Genomic DNA, 24,238 nt, shown 5'->3' on the forward strand with positions numbered 1-24,238 from the left:
TCGAGGCTGAAGTCCGGCCAAGATTAAAAGGGACGGCTTGTTACTTTTGTGTACTTTATATTTGTGCTTGATTAAAGTTGCAGTGTGGGTGAAGACGTGCTGATTATTATTTTTTTACTGTGGGTCTTGAGTGAAGGTAAGACTTTTTTTTTGTGCCTCGTTTTTTCTTTATACTCACTTCTGCTTGATGCATTTAAAACGTGATTGCAGGAGGATGGTGATATTTAAAGTTTGGCTCGTGCTTTTGCTCTTGCCGAGTCTATTGGGAGTCAACATGGAGCATCTCCAAGGAGAGAATTTGCATCTGCTACCTCCTGATCAGCATAATGTGGTCATGAATTATGGAATGAAAGGTAGATCCCATTTCCTTCAATTATAGTTAAAACCCCTCTGTGATTAAAATTCGATGTGAAGGAAACTCATTCAATTTTTGCATAATTGCTGCGTCAGCAGTTTTATAGTCATAACAGAATTGAAATGGAAAGAAAAAATGTAATATTTAAAGTCATAGTTAATGTTATTTATTTTCTGAGTCCAATTAAATCTCTTCAAGTTAACATCTCTTATTGCCCCCCCGGAAGTGTTACAATAAAATCTCTTCAAGTTAACATCTCTGATTGTCACCTGCAGTGTTACCGAGAGATTGCCACGAAATGCTCATGAGCTCTTCAGGTCACGCCAGGGACGGCGTGTACCTGATCCAACCGGGGGACGCCCCAATCCTGGTCTTCTGCGCCATGCAGGAAGGAGGATGGACCGTAGTCCAGCACATCACCGTTAACAGTAGCGTCAATTTTGACCGAGTGTGGGCCGACTATAAACGAGGTTTCGGTGACGTCACTGGCGATCACTGGCTCGGGAATGAATACCTGCACCAGCTTAGTGGAGGCCCGGTACGCTACAAACTAGGAGTGAAACTCGTGGACCGAGACGCCGTGACAAAAATGGGGGAGTACGATCCGTTCCTGGTGGAGGGCGAGTCATCGGCGTACAGGTTGAGGCTGGGTTTGTTCCATGGCACGGCCGTGGACGCCCTCACCCAGGACACGGAGAACTACCTGCACGATAATCAAAAATTCACCACTAAGGACAGAGACAATGATAATTACTTCCAGAACTGTGCCAAGTTGGAGTTCCAGGGAGTGGCCGGTGGAGGTTGGTGGTACGACGCCTGCGCTGGTGCCAATCTGAACCGAAGAAATGTCATCTACTGGCAAAAGGACTGCAACAAAGAGCGATTGTGCAAGTACGCATGGATGATGGTGAAACCGTCACACACGGTTAAAGCTGTTCATTGCGCTGACTGCAAAAAGGATGAGTTATGAAAAGCTTCTCAGCAGAAGATGCAATGTGGCTCTGGACAACGATCAGGTAATTGTACAAAAAAAAGCTCTCCTGGAGGCTTTTTAAATACTCAAATTAGAAAAGTCCCAGAAAAATACATATATAAGATGAATTTAAAAAAAATAACATCAAGACTCAATATATTCTGCAGGATATTGACATTTATTTGAAGAAAATGGATAAACACCGTTTCTAAAATACAGAAGCATAAAAGCAACAAACCCAAAAACAACTTCACTATCCAGTATAATGGAAACATACTTTTAAATTCCTGGTTTGAAAGAGTCTTTCAAAAAAGGAAAAAAATATTGGCTTTGCCTCAGTTAAAAAAAAAAAAAAAAGGCTATTTACAAATAGCAACTTTGTGATGAGAGCTGTATTTAGAGTGCTGTGGTATAAATACAGTGAAGATGCGCACTAAGAATTAATTGTGGCCAGCAAACAGGATGCTGCCACAACTGCCTGTGCTTGTAAACAACAGCACGTTAATTCGAAGCTAAATTATGTCAGACGGAAACAATTACTTGCAACACAACGGGGCTGTACCCTTTTAAACAGGTGACATCCACTGGTGGAGATGGAATATTTCCTTGAGGGTGGGGCCAAGGATATTTTGGGAGATCCTCAAAATAAACAAAATAAATTTGCAAACCTCCAAAATTCTTTAGAAAACACTATGTTCCCTACTTTTTCAGCCTTCCAAACATCTTTGGGGGGGCAGCAGTGCCCCCGCGGCCCCCCTCTACCTCCGCCAGTGGTTCCAATCCATCTCTTATATGGCTCCCTCCATTTTGTGTTGGCACAGCAATTTTGACAAAGTAGCGACAGGCTGCCTCTCACAGTTAGCGTGGAAAGGACTTAAAATGTCACTAAGGACTTTTTAAACAGTTGGTTATGATATTTTTGATATATAGGATTATTTTATGTTTGTTAAATTATGTGAAAATGGAATCTAATCTAATAATCAAGTCGCTTTTTAGAGCACCAACAGAAGATGTAATGTAACATTCAGGGGGGGTTGTAGGTGAGGCCTCCATTTTGAAAACCTACAGCTTCTAAAATACTTCAAGAAAGTTTGGCACCGACCATTGGGTTTTGTCCGTACCAGTAGAGTTTCTCCTCAATCCGCTTCTTCTTCCACTGGCAGAGTAGAAGCATGCGGAAGGTCTTTTGGAAGGTTTTGTTGCAGAGGGCGTAGCACATTGGGTTGACGGTGCTGTTGACGTAGCACAGCCAGTAGCCCAGATGCCACAGGGACACGGGGATGCAGTCTGAGCAGAAAGTGGATATCAGCACCATGATGTTATACGGCGTCCATGTTAGGATGAACGCCAGGAGGATGGCGCTGAGGGTCTGCGCTGCCTTCCTCTCTTTAATCAGCACCATCCTCTTCCTCTTTGTCATCTGGTTCTTCAGCGTGACATCCTTGAACGCCGAATGGGCGGCCGGAGCGTTGACCGACTCCGCCGAGGATGACCCGGTTTTGGCATCGCCGTTTTTGCCCCGGTGCGGGGCCAAGGCGTCTTTGGTGGCGGGTTTGAATTTGTACGACACGCACTTGCTACTCTTCTGAGAGTTGCTTTTGGGCGGCGTTTGGAAGAAGCTGTCCTCGTCGTAGCTGCTTAGCTGTTCGCTCTCGCTCCCCGCCACGCTCTTACCGCCCTCGCAAACTTGGTTCCCCAAAGGGGGCTGCAAGGTGGACCTGTCTTCATCTTCTGAGGACGCGTAGCTATTGGAGGCGGTCATGGGACCGGTCTTGGACCACTCCTCGTTGGTGGAGGCGGTGGACTTGGCGGCGTGGCTTGAGGATGACCATGAGGCTTGGGTGCGGTCCTGCGCCGCAGATTTTAGCTTGCAGCTGAAACACGATCGACTGATCCGTGCCCGGGTGACGTCGGGTTTTGTGGACTGATTCGCTCCCTGAAGCTCCGCTAAATCCTTGGTCCGTTTTTCTGTTTCTTTATAGATCCGACAGTAGAGGATAGTCATGACTGACACGGGGATATAAAACGCTGCAATAGCGGTTCCAAACGTTATAATGGGCTCTGAGAAAAACTGAATCTGGCATTGTCTTTCGGGGACGGTTCTTTTGCCCACAAAATATTGCCAGCATAGGATAGGCGGTGCCCACAAAACAAGAGACACCAGCCAGGCTAAGCCTATCATGACCCCGGCCCGCTTTGGAGTCCGTTTGGCTCTGTAGGTGAGAGGCCTGGTGATTGAGAAGTATCTGTCGAAACTGATCACCAGCAAGTTCATGACTGAGGCGTTACTGGCCACGTAGTCCACAGCCAACCACAGGTCACATGACAGATTGCCTAAGGCCCAGTAACCCATCAGGATGTAGGAGGTGTACAGGTTCATGGAGAAGACACCGATAATGAGGTCAGCAGCCGCCAGACTCAGCAAGTAGTAATTGTTCACCGTTTTGAGTTGGCTGTTGACTTTAAAGGAGAGCATCACCAGGATGTTCCCCACTATGGTGATGAGACTTACAATGGCTGACACGGTCGCTATGGCGACCACCTCCCAGAGATTGTGCGTGACCACTTGGATATCCATTGTGCTGTTGTTTACTGTGACATTTGGGGCATGCGCAGCTTCCATAGTTGTGGGCTTAGTTGCACCGCACCACAAAGAGACGTGTTGAATTTGACATTTCCTGTTAAGAAAAAAAAGGGGGATTGGGGAGAAACATTGTTATTAAGGGAAATGCATTTTGTAGCCACTAGATGGCGATATTTCAAACTGGTGAGCACTAACAATGCACTTTTGATGGAAATTTTGCTAAATATTATGGATTTAGTGTATTCCATGTAGGAAATAATTACAAATAAAATGATTGGTTCAGTCTACAACAGCCTACTCTCTTTATTTTGTAGTATTTTTATTTATGGTTGTATGTGAATGGTTTTGTCCAATCAGATTTCAGCATTCATGTAAAGCAAATCTTCTCAGAACCCTCAAACACTGGAGAAACTGCAGTGTAACATCCTCAAAACTAAATGTATCGTTCCAAAGCCGTATAATTTCTTCCGCCAGCAGATGGCGCCATTGACCCTTCATGTGAGTCTCACTTTGACTCCACTGACACACACATTTATCATGGGTGAGGGAGCTACTTGAAATTAATATGCTGTGCTTTTCATGACCTACAAGAAGGCATCATTTCATAATGTGCTGATTAAATTTGCCTATTGAATCTACAGAGACCTCAATCTTCTCGCCTCATAGCCATGAGATTATTATTTTTTTCATTGGTGCTCCCGTAGAGGGTAACATTTAACTTCCACCCTCAGGCTCACACACATCTGCTTAAGTTTGGGCACCGGAACCTGATATTTTCAAGCTATGCTTGAGTAGCACCTCCGCATTTCTCAACACGTGTGTCCAAAATGCAACATTTTAGCAAAATATCGCAATTTGACAAGCGACTTTCTCATGCATCTGGATTGATTTGACAGCTCCAGCAGTAGCCTGAGGCTCTCACAAATAACATTCCCATCTCCAGGGGGGTTCCTCCACCAGGAATTGGATTGGGCCTCACCTTGTTGTCCAACATTTCACATCACATCACTTAAATCTCTCATCATTAGACTGAGCCATTACAAGAACGTCTCTTTTTTTTCTTTATTAAAGCGGTCAAACTTAATAAGATATTTCTTTCTTTTTGTCATGGCACTGTAAAAAAAATTGTCCCCTTACAGGATCCAGGAAAATATGAAGTCTGGTTCGGCGTGACAATATCATCATCACACCACAAATGTAAATGCCCCTAATAACCTACTGCAATAACACATAAAATAATAATGTGTTCAAAATAATTCATGTGGACGGCTTTTTTTAATTTACCTAATAGCAAGCACATTGCACATAATCCCACACACTCCAGCTAGAAGAAAGATAGATGATGTATTAAAAATCCAATCCGTCCTCATTAGAAGTGAGGGAATATAATTAGCTTCCATAAAAATTTGTTTTGTGTGGGTTTCCAGCAAATGGTTTGCAAAGATTGGAACTAAAGTGAGTTTGCATGAAAGTGAAATGTGGGAGTGACGTGATTGGGCAAGCGCTGTTTGTGCCGGTTCGGATGGTTGCCAAGTCACCATTCATGCCGTTATCTATAATTATAGTGTCATTTGGCCACATATAATGCCAACTAACCACTCATACAATTCAACTTAATTCGTTTGATTTGAGTGAAAGAGGCGCGAGTTCCTGCTGCAAAAAAGCAGCTGCCGATGATCATGACTCAGTTTGTCATCATTCTGCGGATTGTGTGCCCTCCCTTGATTTGTGAATGAATGATTTACAGCACAGCCATGTGTGATGATGATGAAGAAGATGATGATGATGTACTTCCTTCATGCATATTCCAGTTTTCAAAACATTCAGTGGCATGGTCATTGGAGGAATATCATGCCCGTCTGCAGAGACCTGATTTCTGTCTGCAGGCAATATATGAAATAAAGCTCTGTGAAGGGATATGTCACGCAAGATGGATTTTACTCGTGTCAGGGAACTACACGTTAAAATCACGAATGGATGACTCGATTGTTATTTTCGAAAATATTTTACAGATTCATCCTCATGACATCTAGGCGGTATCAACTTAAATATTGCATTAGGCCCATATGCATAAGTAATGCTTAAGTTTGCTTCAAAGTCAAGCGAAAGTGATAGAATTCTTCATCTTCTGTGGTCATCTCATCGCTCCCATCCCGTAGCTGGGACGTCATGCTTAATAACCTTCTCTACACTGGGGGCCGCGGCAGCACGACAAATACGAGCGCGCTGATCGCATATGTTTGGCATTTGTGCAAGGAAGGTCGGAAGATGAGAGATGGAGGAGAAGAGATTAAAAAGGCGTGTGTGTGCCGCGCACAAAGAAGCCCAGAGGTCTCTGGCACAATGGTTATTACATTTTGCAGTCAGCTCACTGACCCATAGTGAACACTTGTGCCCACAGTCGTATGTGACAATGTCGAACAGCACCTGAAAAATGCATTCTGTGCACTGGAGGAGAAACAATATTGTAATCATGAATGTCGGAGCACACAAGCATGCATTGTAAAATACTCTCCAGTCGTGCTTGGTGGCATTTAATGACTCGAATGCTGAGAAAACAAATGCAAATGAAGCATTAATTTGTGCCAATGCTTTTTCAGCAGGGATTGTCAACGGGTGGTCCGCGGCCTTCTAGTGGTCCGTGGCGATATTGCAGGTGGTCCGCGAAATTGGAAATGGAAATATAATTGTAACATTTTTAGAAATAATATTGATTTCTCATTTAGACTTGATTTATTTTCCAGGTAATTTTGTGAATCATTTACCCATCCAATCATAGAGGATAAAGAATCGATGACTATTGATTGTCTAAATGTGTTGCTGCACAGTTTGTATTCAAATGTCAGCTGCATTAGCAGCTGCTTCAAGGAATATTTGAATATATAACGTTTATTCAGTGGAAGATTGTCTTAATGTACCGTCGTGGAAACGACAATGTCCTCTGACTCACTTTCTAAATATGAGTCTGTGAGTGTGCGTCTGCTATGCCGTGTTTGTGCCTCCGGCTATTCTGCTCCTGCCTCACAACGTGCATACATGAATAACCTCATTACGTGCATGAATTTGATTTTTTTGTTATTGTTATTGTAGTAATATTCGTGTGGATATATTGTAGGTATTGGCTATTCATATCGAAGCATTTACTTCAGTGTGATAAAATATAAACCCGTCTTTTAAATGGCTTTAATTTAATTGAAATTTGTAAAAAGAATAAAAAGTGATTTCCTCAATATATAAAACTGAACAGACTTCAAATTATTGCCTGACCCTCATTTGTTCTGTCATTGAAACAAAAAGAGGGGAGATTTTGCACTTTCCTTCAAACTAATTCATAATTCAAAATGATAAGGCGCATTTATTAAAAATGTATTAACATGCATTTGATAATATCACATTTAAAACATCAGCTGACTTTATCGTACAGTATTTACTATTCGTGCCACTTTTTTGTGATACAGCAGGTGTTCCAAGAGGGTACACACACACACACACACACACATACGCACACACACACACACACACACCTTCCGTGAGTATTCAATGAGGTAAAAGTGCACATTAATAATCCATGCTAGTGAGACCTCTCAGACATGCACTTGTGCTGCTATTTCCTGTCAAATCCGGGTCAAAGCCTCTGAGCAGTCATCAAGAAGTGCATTATTAATCACTTCCGAGTCGCCTAAGACGATGACACACAAAGATTTTAAAAAAATGAAAAAATACTCACAGAGGCAGAGGTCAGAATGAGCCTTGCCAGTTAATCCCTTTGTTTTTTCCAGGAAGTCCTCTGGGGGTCAAGTGCATTTTAGAGGTTCAAAACACAGTCGGAGAGGTTGAGGAATCCCGCTGACTTGGAGGCAAAATGTGAGCAAATGGGAGGAGGAGGATGAAGAGGAGGGAGGAGGAGAGAACCGCGCCTGCTCCACACCATCAGCTACCAACCACAAGAAGTCCAAATATTCCCAAGTTGTTTTCAGCATGGAGTCAAAGGTGAACTTTTAAGTTGAAACAAAACCAGCTGCTGCTTTTTTGCTCCATCTTCCTCCTCTTCTTCTCTTGCCACTACTGATGATGAGGAAGTTGCATGTGGCTGAGGGACACAAAAGGGAGCTGGTGCTTGCACGCCGCCGGGAGCAAAAATTCCCACAGGGGCGACTGGTTCATCATGTTTCGGGACAGTGAGCACGCAGCTCCTGAGCCACACAGAGTGGAAGAAGGTGGAGGGTGCATGGATGGAGGGAAGGAAGGAAGGAAGGAGGGAGGGAGGGGCGGGGTCGATTGTGGTCAGATTAAACAGCGGTCCCCGCCGAAGCAGGTCGGCATTTTAAACAATTTTCTATTGAAGTAGAAGTTCTTATTTAAATGTAAACTCATTTTACAAATAATTTTCTTACAAATGATGTATGTCCATACGTAAGTGCTCATGTAAATAAAACTCCCCTATAACAACCCAGGCTAAACTTACCTCCTCCCTAACCTCCAAAGATGGGTCTCTTAGTCGAGATGCATCACTTTGACAGATTTACTGTGCTACTTTCAATTTTTAAGGGACTTTGGCGCCATCTAGTGGCATCATAGGCCGTTTCAAAAAGCACACAAAAAAAGTCTTATGAAACGGGAGTGATTCTAATATGACTAACAACTAGAAAATGAATTGTAGCTGTTATCTCCAATACCTGCTTTCGCAACTCAGAAAAAGAAAAAAAATTGACACAAGGCGTCAGATCAGAGGAGTCCTGCTTATCTCCTGCGTGGTGTTTGAGCATGATGGAGGCCAAGGCGGTGTGGCAGACGTGTGGACCGTAAAACACCAGCATTGCTTTTGTCCTCACATGGGAGAGCGCTGACATGGCCGCAGCAGATAAGGACTGACAGATGTTTTGTGCATGTGTGTGTGCGCTAACCAAGGAATTAATTATTTCAGCAGCACTGGTTGTCGCTGAGGTCCGTGTATGTTTTAATCCGGATGATAGGTGCTGGACTGTCTAATATGACAGTACGGCTAATGTCAAGTTATAGCTTGGAACTGGAAAGGTAAAATATATTTTCAAATCCATTATGTGTTGCTGGAAATAAATGGTCCAAAAATTAGCATTTATAGTGATTTGCATTCCATTTTGACTTTAGTTATGTGAGAATAAAAAACAATTACCCCACAAGTATTACAATTTTCTCTGTATTCTGTTTTTCAGAGAAAAAAAAAAGATCCTCCTGGAACAATTTGGATTTAGTAACTAGTTTTCAGATTTGACTCAAATGTTGTCAAAACATGATGTTTTATGAAAAACTTTTTAATTCAGAAGAAAATGACTTTATTTTTGTAAGATGGTGGATTTTGTTTCCTCAAAACTTCCAAAATATGATTATTTTAAAAAAATATGCACACATTTGCCTAAGGTTACAACTTTCTTCTTTTTCTTGCATTTTCATCCTCCTGTAGTCAAACCTTATTGATGACATATTTTTTTCTTTGACAATGCAATCCACAACTCAATAAAAGCCAGCCATTTTATGGCTTTGTTGAAAGTTGAAATGAAAAGATGAAATCCAGTGATAGCAGCCAAGGCAGCACTCGTATTGTCATGTGCGTCTGTCCTGCTTCTCGTCCACGTTTTGCCATGAAGACATCAGCCGTCCCACCTCATAAGCAGCTTTGACCTCGTTTGTCCTTCAGGTCCCGCGGACGCGGCCATCCCTCGCTCGTCACCTCTCGAGCTTGTTTCCGCCTCACATAATATCGAGAACGTCACAGGGCACGAAGCCTCGTTTCTTGCCGCTTGCCACCCTGATGAAGCCGTTGCTTTGGTCCTCACTGCTCACACAGATCTGGTGGGAGAAGATAGTCATGAATTATAGTTAACTCTTGTCACTTTTGATTTTTTTCGGAGTGAAAAATAGCAATTTAAGTCGGAATTTGTCAATTATTGACATTTATGGCAACTGTGGGAGTTAGCCAAATAAAGCAAGGAAGTTACTTGCTCCAAATAAATTAACTGTTGTTTTTATTTATTTATTTATTTATTTATTTAAAGTGGGGTTCAAGACAAGGTTCTGTAAACTCTTCTTTGTTGTGATAGCAAAACTGAAAACATTTTGTTGAATTGGCCAAATTACAATTTTATATAGTATAGAAAAATGTGAATTAAAAATACTGTATTTTAATAAATGATGTAGGGTAGTTTGCGCGAAGTATGTCCAGCAGAGGGCACTGTCACCCTGTTGTTGACAATTGTTCAACAGTCTCATAAATTCAAACTATTTCATGTAACCTTCCTAATTTCTTAAAAAATGTACTTCAAGTTAAAGTAGGTGTATAACTTTGCTGCACGTTCCGGATAAAAATGGTCTAATTTATTCCAACTAAGGAATAGGTTAGAACATTTCAAGTCCAAATTGAAGGAGCTCTCAAGTGCCGCTATAAACACACTGAAATGTTCCAGATCATTTTGTGCAACCTGTGCTCTCCTTAAGTGATCACATTACGCTGAATTCTTAAGGAACACACCAATCTCGAATTCTGTGGCTTCCTATCCGCTTGGGATTTCCTTGCCTGATTCTTCCCCAGAGTCCCGCCATAAGCATTGTGGGAAAAAGGGACCACTCATTAATGTGCGTATTTGACGTATAAGTCATATGCGGGGGCCACAAAAAAAAATTGTCATGTGGTGATGCATGGGTGAGTGATAAAAAAGGATTCCTGGGAGCAGCAGGAACAAAACTCTGCTGCCTTCTTGTCTCAATAGGCCTCAAAACGGGGTCAACGAAGACAATCTCAAATGTTCATTATTTGTGACTACAAATGTTTGTGTGTGTGGGGAAAGCCATACGTATCATGCAGGGTTTTTTTCTAATCCCTTGGTAGAGGTTTAAAAAGAAGACCAAATAGTACCTGTCCCTCCTTCAGCGTAATCTGGCCCTGCTCCCTGCAGCCGATGAAGGTCCTGTTACACCTGAAAATCTGATCCCCCACCCGCAATTGATGCGCAAAGGATGCCGGGAAGAAACCGATCCTGTCCTCAATCACCCCCTGGAAAATATTAAACAGATGATATGTGAGTTGTTGTTCTTTTGTCAGCTTCCACATTATCGGTTTTACTGGCGAAATTCTCAAAAGAGGCCAGATGTGTGTGTTTATCCACAGCCTGATGAGAAGCAGCAGTGAGAAATGCACAATGAGTTCGCTCGTGGTCTGCTAGCAGCATGCCGCCTCTTATCTCCTTTATTAGGATTCCGTACACACAAACTCTCTTTTCCCGTCTTTTCTGCTGCGATCATTGACTGCTCAGTTCATCAATCAATTCATTTCTTCCAGGTTCATTTAATCGTGCTTGGGGAAAACACACAGTTATTATCATTGCCTTGGAAATGATCCAAAACAATTCATCGTTACTAATAGGCCCAAGAAATCACAGTGTGTGAAGGGAATTTAACACTTACCTTCCACCAATCACCGTTGGATTCGTCAATAAGTAAAATTCGGTCACCTGCCCTGCAATAAGAGGCAAAAGAATGGACGGTTTGTGAACAATTTGTCTATTTTGTGTTGAAAAATGAAAAAGAAGGCATTAGTAAAGTTTAAAAAAACGAATTCACAAAGTTTTTAATTTTAGTTTAGAATTTAAGAATAAATATAGAGGTTTTTGTGTTGTATGAAAAACATTTGTATAATGTTCATTTTATTTGAAATGTCTATTTACCCACTATTTCATTTTATTGTATCTGAAATGTCTTTTAATTACACCTGTCTCACCTGCAGTCAGAGAAGGAGAGCCAATCAGAGTGAAGGATAGGGAGTTGCAGGAAGAGAGATAGATTGAGAAAATGGACGTTTTGAAGGGAAAAGTGATATAAAACGTGTTAAATGCTTGTGCAAAACATTCATGGCGCACTCAACGCTAAAAAGGGGACACTATGGGAGCCAACAAACTGCAGAGTGCTCGGATTTATCGACGTGATTGCACTGCAGTGAAAACCTAATTGCATCCGGTGCACAGTTAGCATAGCCGGCTAGTTAGCGACAGCTAGCCGTGTTCGTAGCTTGTTAGCTGGACGAGCTAATGGCGGAAGCTACGTCAGAGGAGTGAACAAAGACTGTGGAAGACTTTGGACATCCAGAGAAGTTGGACAACAAATGATTCCTCACAGAACAGTGGAGCGTTTGTGGAAACTGTTTTTCCACTGGAAGGTCACGTCGTCTGCTGAACTGTGAGTACGGTACGCTTATTCTTATGAAGAGGGCGCCACCTACTGGACGTCATGTGAACAGTCCTTTAACGTTATCATTATAAGGTCTGGTTGTATTTATGTATTTGTTTTCTCTTCTGAAACACTATTCTTTATAGCTAAAACAATTTGATTTGATATCTCGCTGTCTGTCTATTTATTCTCAAGTTACAGAAATATTGTGTTTTCTAAATTTAGTAATTGGGGCACATTTACTTCGAAACTACATCTTTTTATTTAATTAAATGGATGTAGCACAATGGAATCCAGCATTTGCATGCTAGCTACCACTAAATATTATTTTAGGTAGGTTTAAACTTTTTTTTAAAGACTATGATTCTAAAATTTTAAATGTCATTTTTTAACTGACATTTCAAAAGATGTTTCTATTCCTGGCCTATTTGAAGAACATTCCACCATTTGTCTAGTCACTATTATTTTCAAGGTAGCTATTATAGCTCCACATGTCAAATGTCATTTCTTTTAACTCAAAAAAACACAAGTGGTACATTAAAATATCAAAACTTCAATTCAACAAGGATGAATGTAAGAACTAAGTGACCGTATTTGTGAAGAAAGCAACAGGCCCAGTCAGAAACGAAGGTGTCTATCATGTCATCGTCAACAATCCGTTTTACGACGAGGAATTCTTCTTTTCCAGGAAAATCGTGAATCACTGTGCGCCGTAGTAATTACAAGCATCTGCTCGCAGTCATTGTTGGCAAAATTTAATGCAGTAAAAAAAAGGAAAAGGAGCAACTCGACTGAGGAAAATGTGGGTTTTTACGTCATTTCCCTTATTTCCACCTCTTGTGATTGTTGGAGTGCGTCTTTATCCTGGTAATAATCACTATTACTGACAAAATACGGTTCACTGTGAACAGAAAAAAAAAAAAAAATCCACATCTAAAGATGCAATGAACATCTTCAGAAAAGGACCGGGTGGAAATTTCTCAAGTAGTTGGACTTGCCTGTTCTCATCATCATTATAATCACAAAATTGTTGAAGTAATCAAGCACAAGTAGAATTTTCTCACTTGCAAGTAAAATTAATCATTTTCAAGCAGTACCCCCTCCTCTCCTGAATTTTTGTTGCATATGCTGATTCAAGTGATTGTGTTAGAACCCGTTCGCGGAACACAGGTATCATACTTGTGCAGTGGATTACACAAGTGTGTGCGTCAGAGAGAGTGCACTCATGTCTTTAAATCCATTTGAGTAATTTAGTGGGAAGAGGAACAAATTGATGCTTGAGATGAAGGACTGCACGTGATGACTTTCGTTTCCTGTTTTAAAAGTGTGTCAAAGCGTGCGGTGGCCATGATCGGGCGCTTTGACACTAGCAGAAAATGCAGCAAATATTTTTTATATATATTTTTTTAAATAATACTGTTTCACCTGCGAGTATTTTTGAAAGAGCTGAGTTGTGTGTGTGTGTTTTGCAAACTAGCCTCATCTCCAAGTCATGGCTCTCCTGGGCAGTAAAACTGTACAAGGCCACGTAGGTGTTGAGCCGGAGTGCATCTTGGTGAAGCTGGCTGTCTTCCAGCTAGACACACACACACACACACAGACACGCAACAACAACCACGCATGAGCTGGCGGGTCCCACGCAGCACCTGAACAACAATTTTGAGTCTGTATCGCTCAGACCTCAACGGCATCAAGATTGCCAAGTCGCTTTTCTCAAATCAACTTTTGCCATTTGATGTCGTTTTTGTTTTCATCATTTTCATTTCTGTCCCCGGAGGCCACACGAGCAACTTGCCTTGTGCCTGCTTCCAAGTCATCCATCAGCCAGCCACTCCTTGTGGACGACACATGGCTTCATTACCACCTGGTGCCTCAAGGAAAGCAAAGTTCTGCCATCTTGTAAAAATACCACCTGTGTTTCACTGTCACCCCCCCCCCCCCCTCGCCCTCGCTACCAAACACATCTACTTTTCAAGGAGTGTGAAATGTAGCAAGCAGGCTCCACACTGGAGTTAACTGTGACAGAACTGACAACAGCGGAGAAAAATAAAATATATTTTGTGGATGGGTGCTAATTGGGACAACACTTTTCTGACAACTTCCTGTGTGCCCGCCTCTCATCCTATTTTAACTCAAAGGAACAGATTGCGGCTAATCTTGCGCAACGTAAATATAACGTGTGCCAAAGCTATATTTAGATTTGTTTTCATCACTGTCCCAATGTTTGAGAATGTACGAGTGTTATTATATATCACCCATTACTACTACTCAAATTACCCAAATTTTTTCTTTTGAGTGAACCCAATCGGTTGAATTACCATTTTCCCAGCACGCCTCCATCTGTCTCTGCCTTAGCCGGAGCTAATGGACCCGTCGGAGGACGCACTAACCGTGCACCGCCAGCTGTGCTCGACCCGCCCAGCACCATGCATTCGAGTTTCTTCTTCTTTGAGAAGCGAGCGGACGTTTGTGTATTTTCCTAGTATGGTTATTTATTCACTATTATGTTTGCCCAAGTATTTGTGGTCTATTTCCACTGATAACGAGGTATAAACATGCTGAACAAAACCTCAAAAATTTCCTCTGCGCATTCCATCAGGCAAAAAAAATAAAAAAGCTCCCAGTGACATTTTCATCATCACCCTACAGGAGCTGATAAGATATTTTTTGCTGCCTTCGGAGAATAAAGTAACGGAACCGCCGCAGATGCAACCAGTGAGGTCAAGCCTTGGCTCCATCAGCGCAAGTCTGCCGTGCTTGTGTCAGCTCCAATTTGATTTGTTAGCGCAGGAAAAAGAACTTTTCCCTCCATTTCCTGGGAACTGAAGCGGTAATGGCGGAGGGCATTCAAGATGAGTGATGCGAGGCTGCATTTCTCGACTCGCCAGCGTAGCGAACAAATGGATTCTAAATATTTCTCACCTCAGAATCGTGGGGTGTTCTCTCCGGCTGATGTCGGTAGTGCTCAGCCCCGTTTTCCAGAACCGTGAAAACTGAGTGAAAATATACACACGATAAATTGCAAGCCCTCGTTCGATGGATCACAGAATCGTGAAAAATCTCAATTTTCCCACAACCCTCACCATCATCGCTGTGTTTTCTCGACAGTGCCTGGCGGCTGCCGTGGGCCACCGCTTCCTCCGGGACGTTATCCAAGTCACTGGTCTGCAAAGAAATCTGATTTCAATTCGACAATCCGATGAAAACAACAATACGTTGAACGGAATCATAGCGGCGGGAATGGTCAGTGACGGCAAATAACAAAGGCCCCGTGAGTGTAGACAGAGCATGTTTCCGAGCTTGCATTCGTATACTATTTCCATAACACACACGCACGCACACAGCTGCACAAACAGCTTGACTGTCTTTTCCATTGTCATTATACAGTGGCACAAATCCAGACTGCGCACATGCAGCGGAGGAAAACTCTACATAAGTGATACAGCAACATGATTCATTTGCAAAATTAGTATGCACTCGTCAATCATACCAGTGTTTATTGGAATAATTTCCCCAATGTCCAATTTTCCCTGTTCCTGCTGACTCTGTGTTCCTGTTCCTGCATAGCATCCTCATACCTTCGTGTGTCACTGAAACAGCCTAGCGGGGGCAAAACTAGCATGTAGCAATTTGCGCTCCCAAATGTTCAAACATTTAACGTGCAATCTTATCGTCGTGAGTGAACACGAAATTTAGCACCCACCATTCGGGGATCGTAATAAATTAAGCCCTAAGAGTTTTCAGACTATGAAGTGATTCGTGCCCGTCTATTTTACTACCCTGTACAAAAAATGTCACCGTTCCATGCGCAGAGGTGGCCCGAGAGGGTTTATAATCAGTCCAATTCATCTCGAGGGCTGTAACATGAGCACGACAGCTCCCTTCATGACCGCTAAGACCAGAATGCCTTTATTGGTAGTGTTTATGACTCCGCTGAGGTGGTATCTATTTGCTCCATCAGCTACAACATGTCAAAGGCAGCGGCACCAAATAAACAAAGTGTGTGAGGTGGACCGACAGTGAGATGCATGGCTCTCGACGACATACTGTAGTGAGGAGAACTAATGGAATGTTTCAAAAAGATATTACCAATCAACTTTGAATGACCTTACCGAATTTCTTTGTGGAGATTCGGAGCCACTGGCCCGTTTGGATTTTTGTGCCAACGACGTCCCGAATCTGAGGGCCTCGTAGACTGGGTCGACTTTATTCCCGCAAGCTGTAGTGGTAGAAAATAAGTGGATATTTAAAAAGTCTTGTCAATAAATTGAATTTTTGGTAAGTTAGGCCGCTCACCGATGGGCATGACTTCTTTGATGCAGCCGTATTGTTCCTGAATTAATAACGGCGAGCTGTAGTACCGCCGGAAGCCTTTAGGCTGGCAAAAAACACAACAATACAATGATAATAATGGAATATTGCTATTTTGTCACCAGCGCAAGTCTCAAAACATCAAATTCAACCAAAACGGTTAATAACAAGCACTGATGGAAATAGCAGCAGACCAAGACCTCGGTGCAAATGAAGTCATAGAAATAGTCTCGGTCGCCGAGCAAGCTAATGGAGAAGCGATGGGAATGAGAAGTCGGAATATCACCTTTGCGGGAAATGACATTAAATGTGAATTAAAAGAAAGTGAATGATTACCGCCTTAAATCATGCATGACCGTCATAAATCATCCGTCTAAATCTACAGATGGCTTTCGGCAAAGCGGGAGAGTAAAGTTGTGTGACCTCCAATAAGGACAACTGAGATCTTCCATTATTTACCACAAACTACAATCATTTTGTTATGAAACCAAACTGCGCTATAAATATCGGCTCATAAAAACAGATATTCCTAATGTGATGTCCGTCAGTGACGCAATAGATGTCCGAGCTTTTGCTTAGCGTTCTCAGGCTGAAGGGAAACAAGCATGCCCGCAGAAGTTAAGAGAGGCAAATTTAGAGTCCAATCCCACAGGGGGAAACTTTGTCCTCTTTAACCTCTCAACCTGATTTTCCACTCCTGAGAGCCAATCACTTCCTTGCTCTCTTTCCACTCATTCCCTAACAGGATGAGTTTGTAATACAATGATCAAAAAACATTTTACAAAGAGAGTTCCTGTTTAGGTTTATGGGAAATAAAAATAGGTTTGACATTCGAAAATATTTTGTCCGGGGCTGCAGGAACATTCCAAAGTATCACTCGCATTGGTTGGCAGTTTATGTTGTTTGGTTTGCTTCATAAAAACTTTAGAAATTGTGACTGTGACCTCAATGAGGTCAACAACAAAGCCCCTCAAGCATCGTCGCATCCATCCTGTGACGTTAATAGATCGGCGGTGACGTCGGGGGTCAGAGGTTTGGTGTCGGTGGCGTGCATGGTGACAATTAGCTTGCAGATTGACTGGCAGAGGGATGATATAATGAGGAGGTGGAGGAGGAAGAGGAGGAGGATGACGAGGATGGGTGGATAGCAGTCGCAGATGTACCGGCACGCTCACACATACACTAAAGTGTGATTTCTGAATATGCGCATTCTGGTGAGGGATAAGCCAATATTAATTATTTCATGTGATTTCAAGTTGATATATCAATATGATTTGTTATTGTTTTAGTAAGTCGTTATTTTGTCAGTCGAACATCTCCAATGGCAATAGTGATGACATCACGAAATGGATGCGAATGTGATCCCAGGCCGTGCACATTTCATGAAGACAGGCGCTCTCACCAGTTTGCCCATGCAGCGCTGCTGCCCGACGCCGTTCTCGCACTTGTGGTGAAGGCTCATCTTGCAGGCTTTGCAACGGAGGCCGTGCTTAGCCGTGTTGCCCGCCAGGAACACCACGTGCTTGGCTGTAGTACCTGAAACACAAATGGCTGTTTCACATATGCTTGCAGTCTGTTGACATTTCCCCCACAGAACAGAACAAAAAAAAAAAAAAAGTTTATATACCGTAATTTTCGGACTATAAGTCGCGGTTTTTTTTCATAGTTTGGGTGGGGGGGCGACTTATACTCAGGAGCGACTTATATACATACATACATACATATATATGATTTTTTTTCACTTTTTTGGGCATTTTATGGCTGGTGCGACTTATACTCCGGTGCGACTTATAGTCCGAAAATTACGGTAATTTCACAGTTGATGGAGAGGCCAGCACATAGATTTAAAAAGCCAATTTTCCATTAAAGCGAGATCAGAAGCTACCACGTATCAGTCAATGGCGACTGCTCGCATCCTACACAAAGGAGGTCAGTTTGTTTAATAGTTCTGCGTCTGTGCTTGTGTATTGATTGCTGAGTGTGCAATTGCTCTGGCCCCGCCCACGCTCTGTCCATGTGAAAATGTGGACAACTATTGATCACATTTTTTAGAATGTTTTTTTTAACGCTGTCTGCTCTACCCCCCCTCCCACTAATTGCTAATCTGCTACGCTAATCTGCTACAAATTGTGAAGTTTAGTGAGTTGTATTTGCCCGTACCTCAAGGCAACAATATACTTTTATTTAAGTATTGCTTTGAGGTACTTTTATCCAAAACAGTTAGTGATAGCACACACATGCCCCTGCTGTCGATCAGCTCGTTTGGTGTGACTCACTCCAACGTGGAAACAATACGCCTCCATGCTAGCAGTTTAGCGGACGGACCACAAACTGACAGCTGGGCAATGGTGGGTGGGTTGGGGGGGGGGTCTCGGTGTGTGCGTGTTCAGTAGTAATTTTGAGAGTATTTAGCGTGTATGAGAGGTAATCCCAAATTTGAACTCTTACGACCTCTCACACATTCCACCGCGCAATTGTAATCTCACAAATTTGTGATGCTACACTTGAAAATTGACCTCGGTTTATTTCTATCTATCACCAGCACAACTTTTTTTTTTTGCTTTCAGAATAGCATTGATCCATTAATCCAGCAGTATTACTTTCCGCCCTCATACTTCCTACCTACAAATCGACCTAGCCGAGGTTCTGTAGACTAATTTGTTGTTTGTTTTTGCTGTGACAAAATAAGCCCCGCCTCCTCCCCCCAAATGACTAATTGACTGCATTTATTACAACACTTCACTGGTTTAAAGATGTTAAAATACTATTATTCCAAGCGCCCCCCCCCCTACTCCCCTCATGTAAATTACATTTCACACTCAGTCAGACACACAAACATGTCCTTCGCCCACGTAGGTGTTTATTTAATTAGCAACTCGCTGCAATCCATAACGCAGCGTCGCTCGGCGTGCAGGTATTTTTATTATATGCCAGTGAATGTAATTCACTTTTACTTTGCGCCAAATCAAATTTTCTTTTCGCCTCAAGCTTTAAATAAAATTGTTTTTGTAAAGCAAAATGTTTAGACTGTGTGTGCTGTGATGTAAGTCTTACATATTTATGATGAAATGTATGCTGACATTTCTTGTAATGGCGGATAGATGGTGATGTAAGAAGCAGGTGGGCGTTTAAAGTTGGTCCATAATTGACCTCTTGACTTGGATTCATGTACTGTTAACTAACCCCATACCTACGATCATGTGGTTGCAAACGTCGCAAAAGGTGGGCTTCTTGAAGATGTGCTCCATGAAGCAATGTCCGGCCGAGTCCACCTGCAGAGGGTTGCGTGTCTGCGAACGCGACGTGGGGGGAGGAGCGCAAGGGATGGCGGGGGGCACGGGCGGGATGGACGGGCCGCTGGTGCCGATGTTGTACAGGTGCCCCGTGCTGCCGCTCACATCGGAGAGGAGCTCCGTCTTGTTGTCGCCGCCGCTTCGGAAGAAGTTGTCGGCGCTCTTGCTGCGGATGCTTTTGGTTTTGAAGGACAACGAGCGCTTGAGCTTCTGAAGCTGGAAGGAACAAAATACAATTGACTCTTTGGAATGCCATTGCTAAAAAGCTTCCCCACCAGGACGCGAATGGAGTTCTTTCCGGCCATGAAGATTGTCAATCTCATTACCTTCCACAATGACAAGCCTTCATTTCATCTGGTCCTCCTTCAGTTGCTTTATAAAGAATCCCTTTGCTACTGTAATGAGACTGAAGGGCTCTTGTGCAGCGGAATTGATTCAGTTTTGACGTAATTCAAGGCCAGAGAAGAACTCCTAATGAGGGTTTGTGTCCAAATTAAGCCGCACAATACCAAGAGGAATTTTTTTTTGCAATTGCTCGTGAAGATGCTCCCTCCTATTTTCATGTAAATGACACGTTTTGCATAGCATCATTCAAAACAAAATTGCGCCTAGATTCAAGTGCTTATCATGGAAGCTTTGTTGCGGAGAGGATCAATAAGTCCTCGGGGTGATGACTGATCAATTTGGCAAACTCACACGCCTGTGGTGGGTGGCCAGGACCAACGAGGCCTTCCCTGATCTGAGAGCACTATCAAAAGCACTGAGATATAATTTCCAATATTTGCTCTTGAAATTGTAGTCATTAAAATGCACGGTTCAAAGTTTTCCCGGGAGATAATTGGATGGTTTTAAGGGCAGCACATGCTTTGCTTGATAGCAGTTAACTTCACATGAAGCATGGGAGCTTAAGGATGAGGATGACACCTAATCAAATGTAGCACCATCAAAAACACATTAAATGAGACTTAAGGAGAAGCATAATCTACTGGGTGAGCTCGTTAATTTATGGCGTTGCTTAAATATATTATGTTGCATTGCACTAACCCTCCTGCGTGCAGAATTAAGAGCGAATTAAAACTAAATTTACAAGAATTCTTTTGGGGGGGGGGTCATTTTGACCCGCAATATCACAGGAGGGTTTGTAATGTGCGTCAACATATGACCATGTCTCACCTTCCGTTTGGGATGTTCAGGCCTCGCAGTATTCTTACAAAAAGGGATAAGGAAAAACAAAACAAATATAATTTTATTTCTGTGCAGGGAACTGTGTAGAACTATTTAGCCTTTCGCCTGCGTTCTTGTGTACGTCATCTTTTATAGGACAGATATATTTAGATAATTTACAACCACCAAAATGACCACTAAAGTAAGTCCTTATGGAGGAAGATTTGAAGCGCAGGGTAGCCCAAACTTGGACTTGAAGCCTGTTTTGGGTCGTAGTTTGAAAAACCCGCTTTAGGTCACCACATTCGGTATACTCATAACCAAAAGCTGTGGCTTGGATGTAATAATTCCTTTTGATTGACACAGAGCTGCTTCTAATTAAACAACGCTGGATCTGCATAACACAGTGAACATGAATTAAGTCATCATCTTTCGGTAGGAGAGGCGGTACGGGTCCTTTTGACCCGTAGGCGAGACCAATGCAGCAAATGGTGCAAATAATTGCACTCTGAAGAAACTGTTTGTTCCTTATTGAGAGCAAATGAGGTCATAGAAGTTATCAAGTAAAAGGGTTTTAATTTATTGGAGCCATTACTCTCGAAACTTAAGTTGAATTTTTTTTTTTTTAAGTAACTTTTAAGGAAGTCCTTACCTTAGTCTCTTGGTTGGAAGTGTTGCTCGGGGATTTGGGAGTCTCATTTTGCTCGTCTTCTTTTCCCCCGCAACTCTCCTCCTGGGCAGAGTTGGCCGGCGGGATCATAATTTCAGTTTCTAAATATAAAAAAAAAGTAGAATGCGTTTCCTCCTCTTCTTCTCCTCCTCCTCGCAATGTTTACATCGTGTTCATGATGGTCACCGTGACCTGAGCAGGGGTTAGCCAGAAGCGCCCTGCTCCTAAAAGGATGTACTAATCACATGGGAACACACGAGAAGGTGTGGTTAACAAGTCCAAAGTGAAAGTAAAGCGAAAAAAGTCCGGTGTTGCTGGAGAGAGTGGCGAGCTTCTTCCTCTGTGGTTGGTGCGTAAAGACTCCACAAGCATGCTGTGCTCCACTATGAGCTGGAGAGAGAGAAAGGGAGGGAGGACAGGAGGGAGGATCTATTTGGTCGTACACTAAATTATGCTCCCAGTCAACATTAGAGCATTTGATAGTATATCGGTGCCAGCGGATGGCGCTGTTTTTTTTTTAGTCATGACTTTATATTAAATACAGAGCAGTGATTTATTCATTTATCATAAGTATGATAAGATACAGTATGAAATTGAATGGTATGATTTGAACTGTTATGAAGCACCACGTCCACCAGAGGAAAGAAATTATCGGTCTTTTTGGCAAGAAAATACTTTTCTTGCAGTATAAGGCGCGGCTGTTGAAGTGAGACATCCCTCGAGGCTTCCTCCCCCTGTGACGCCACGTCCTTGAAGTTTCATTGTGGGACGGAGGAAGAAGGCGCCAGACTGCAGCCTCCTCACTCTGACGGGGACGCAAACACCCACCGACACGCACACGACGGGCCAACTGAGCACTTCCTGCTCAGCTTCCGATTCCCTCTTTGGAAAAAAAAAATATATCTATCTATATATATATATTTTATATATAATATTTTATATAGAATGATATATGTATTTATTGATAGATAGATAGATAGATAGATAGATAGATAGATAGATAGATAGATAGATAGATAGATAGATAGATAGATAGATAGATAGATAGATAGATAGATAGATAGATAGATAGATAGATAGATAGATAGATAGATAGATAGATAGATCCTCTGAAAATCAACCGGCAACATTGGAAATGTTGGCCCTCCTTGGGGAAAAAAATATATATATATATATTTATTTTTATATATAATATTTTATATATAATGATATATATCATTTATTGATAGATAGATAGATAGATAGATAGATAGATAGATAGATAGATAGATAGATAGATAGATAGATAGATAGATAGATCCTTTGAAAATCAGCTGGCAACATTGGAAATAAAAAAGCCCACAGCAACAGGGGGTTAATTATTCCAAATGGAGGGTTTCATCCCACCTCTGCTATTTCTCCTATCACTGCGATTAGAACACTGAGACCTGGACCGTAATGGACATGATGTCTTTGAGAGGAAAAACAGCATCATCTTTTCTTAGAAAGTATATCCCAGAAGTGCAGAATGTTCCCTGTGAAACATGTGGTCAGTGTCTCAAGAGGAGTATGATGACGAGGAAACATGGAAACAGGCGCTGGCAAGGAATGGAGTTCCATTCGAGTGTTTTGATTGACATTTGTATTCACGCTGATGACGTGGTGAATAATGGGCCGCTCGCTTGTTTTCCAAGAGTTCTATTTAGCTGCTTCTCCACACGTTATTGTGATGTACTAACAGCCACGTCACCGTACCAGCTATTTTTGGACTCGTCCAGATGTCGAAACCAGTGTAGAAATCACTATAATTAGTGGCTGCTTAACGGAGGCGAAGGGGGAAAAAAAAAGAGAGCGGGATAAAGACAAATGAAATAAAAGTTATAATCCGTACAAATTCATCCATCCATCCATCTGTTATGCTCAGTCAATGAAAAAAATCTTTTAGAACTAATTCTAAAATAAAGCTGAAAAATGAAAATATATTCATCATAAAGTCGCTTTCAAAAGTAATTAAAATTGGTCAATTTTAAAAACTAAAAAATCAAGATGAAATTAAAAAAAACATTACTATAATTAAATGGATTGTATTTACATTTATTTGGAAAGATGGACAGAACGGACAGTTTTCAACATCAGAAATTCCTAATATTTCTATTTATATATTTGAAAGAATTGATCTTGTTGCAGCACATGATCAAATCCCCACACCAGCAAGTTGCAGTACTCAAAGTTTTCCCTCCCTCACAGTCTCCAAATTTGAATACATTACAACATAGTGGAAAAACTGGATGATCCAACACTCTTATCTCGTCAAATGAAAGGAAGAACATTAAATGTCACGTTCTATTAAATGCTTGAAATAGCCCTTTAATGCCTGTCATCTCAAAGTGTGCCAATTACCAACTTGACATTACACACACGCGCACACACAACTTCCCCAGCATGTGTTACAGCGGTGAGCAAATAGATTCCCTGAGAACCGAGGCTAATTAGGCGATCTTATTATGAGCTGTCCTAGGAATAGTCTCTGCAGGGTACATGACAAAGTAATGAGACACCGGCGTCTTTGTGGGCATATGTAAGGTTAAATGATATTAAACGACATTATGGGGGGAAAAAATGCTACGTCTGTAGTATTTAGCTACAAGTACATTGGGACATATTCGCCAAACAAAATTTTTACTCCTATTTATCAAGACTTCATTCAAGTTAG

General features: G+C 42.0%; 3 protein-coding genes across 4 annotated transcripts; 1 reads left to right on the forward strand and 2 right to left on the reverse strand.

Annotated features, from left to right (window-relative positions):
• The first annotated feature begins 39 nt into the window (after window positions 1–39).
• On the forward strand, window positions 40–1,694 carry zgc:194887 (uncharacterized protein LOC571819 homolog). Its single transcript, XM_037241806.1, has 3 exons — window positions 40–136; window positions 211–353; window positions 631–1,694. Exons 2-3 carry the CDS (start codon window positions 215–217, stop codon window positions 1,323–1,325), a joined length of 834 nt encoding a protein of 277 aa, XP_037097701.1. The 5' UTR covers window positions 40–136; window positions 211–214; the 3' UTR covers window positions 1,326–1,694.
• A 240-nt stretch (window positions 1,695–1,934) lies between these two features.
• Window positions 1,935–8,103, reverse strand: chrm5a (cholinergic receptor, muscarinic 5a). The gene is made up of 2 exons (XM_037241801.1): window positions 7,640–8,103; window positions 1,935–4,006 (listed from the first exon to the last, which is right to left on the reverse strand). The coding sequence occupies exon 2, from the start codon at window positions 3,949–3,951 to the stop codon at window positions 2,410–2,412; it is 1,542 nt and encodes a 513-aa protein (XP_037097696.1). The 5' UTR covers window positions 3,952–4,006; window positions 7,640–8,103; the 3' UTR covers window positions 1,935–2,409.
• A 1,212-nt stretch (window positions 8,104–9,315) lies between these two features.
• Window positions 9,316–21,930, reverse strand: stac (SH3 and cysteine rich domain). 2 transcript variants are annotated; one of them, XM_037241802.1, is made up of 12 exons: window positions 21,529–21,930; window positions 20,886–20,918; window positions 19,610–19,928; window positions 17,822–17,955; window positions 16,405–16,486; window positions 16,221–16,327; window positions 15,192–15,273; window positions 15,031–15,101; window positions 13,587–13,684; window positions 11,350–11,401; window positions 10,802–10,939; window positions 9,316–9,738 (listed from the first exon to the last, which is right to left on the reverse strand). In XM_037241802.1, exons 1-12 carry the CDS (start codon window positions 21,634–21,636, stop codon window positions 9,640–9,642), a joined length of 1,323 nt encoding a protein of 440 aa, XP_037097697.1. In that variant the 5' UTR covers window positions 21,637–21,930; the 3' UTR covers window positions 9,316–9,639. The 2 variants fall into 2 exon arrangements, with proteins under 2 accessions (XP_037097697.1, XP_037097698.1); XM_037241803.1 differs by lacking the exon at window positions 20,886–20,918 and having other exon boundaries at window positions 21,529–21,929.
• Between the last annotated feature and the right edge of the window lie 2,308 nt (window positions 21,931–24,238).

The sequence above is a fragment of the Syngnathus acus genome, chromosome 22 (genome assembly GCF_901709675.1).
Source record: "Syngnathus acus chromosome 22, fSynAcu1.2, whole genome shotgun sequence".
NCBI classification, from domain to species: Eukaryota; Metazoa; Chordata; class Actinopteri; order Syngnathiformes; family Syngnathidae; genus Syngnathus; species Syngnathus acus.

Excerpts from the sequence above, each read along its gene's own strand:
- stac (XM_037241802.1), bottom strand. The coding sequence starts at position 21,636 with ATGATCCCGCCGGCCAACTCTGCCCAGGAGGAGAGTTGCGGGGGAAAA. Across the intron at positions 17,956-19,609 it reads TTGCAACCACATGATCGTAG|GTACTACAGCCAAGCACGTG; the intron begins GTATGGGGTTAG and ends TTTGTGTTTCAG. Across the intron at positions 10,940-11,349 it reads CCAACGGTGATTGGTGGAAG|GGGGTGATTGAGGACAGGAT; the intron begins GTAAGTGTTAAA and ends AATATTTTCCAG.
- chrm5a (XM_037241801.1), bottom strand. The coding sequence starts at position 3,951 with ATGGAAGCTGCGCATGCCCCAAATGTCACAGTAAACAACAGCACAATG.
- zgc:194887 (XM_037241806.1), top strand. The coding sequence starts at position 215 with ATGGTGATATTTAAAGTTTGGCTCGTGCTTTTGCTCTTGCCGAGTCTA. Across the intron at positions 354-630 it reads CATGAATTATGGAATGAAAG|TGTTACCGAGAGATTGCCAC; the intron begins GTAGATCCCATT and ends TGTCACCTGCAG.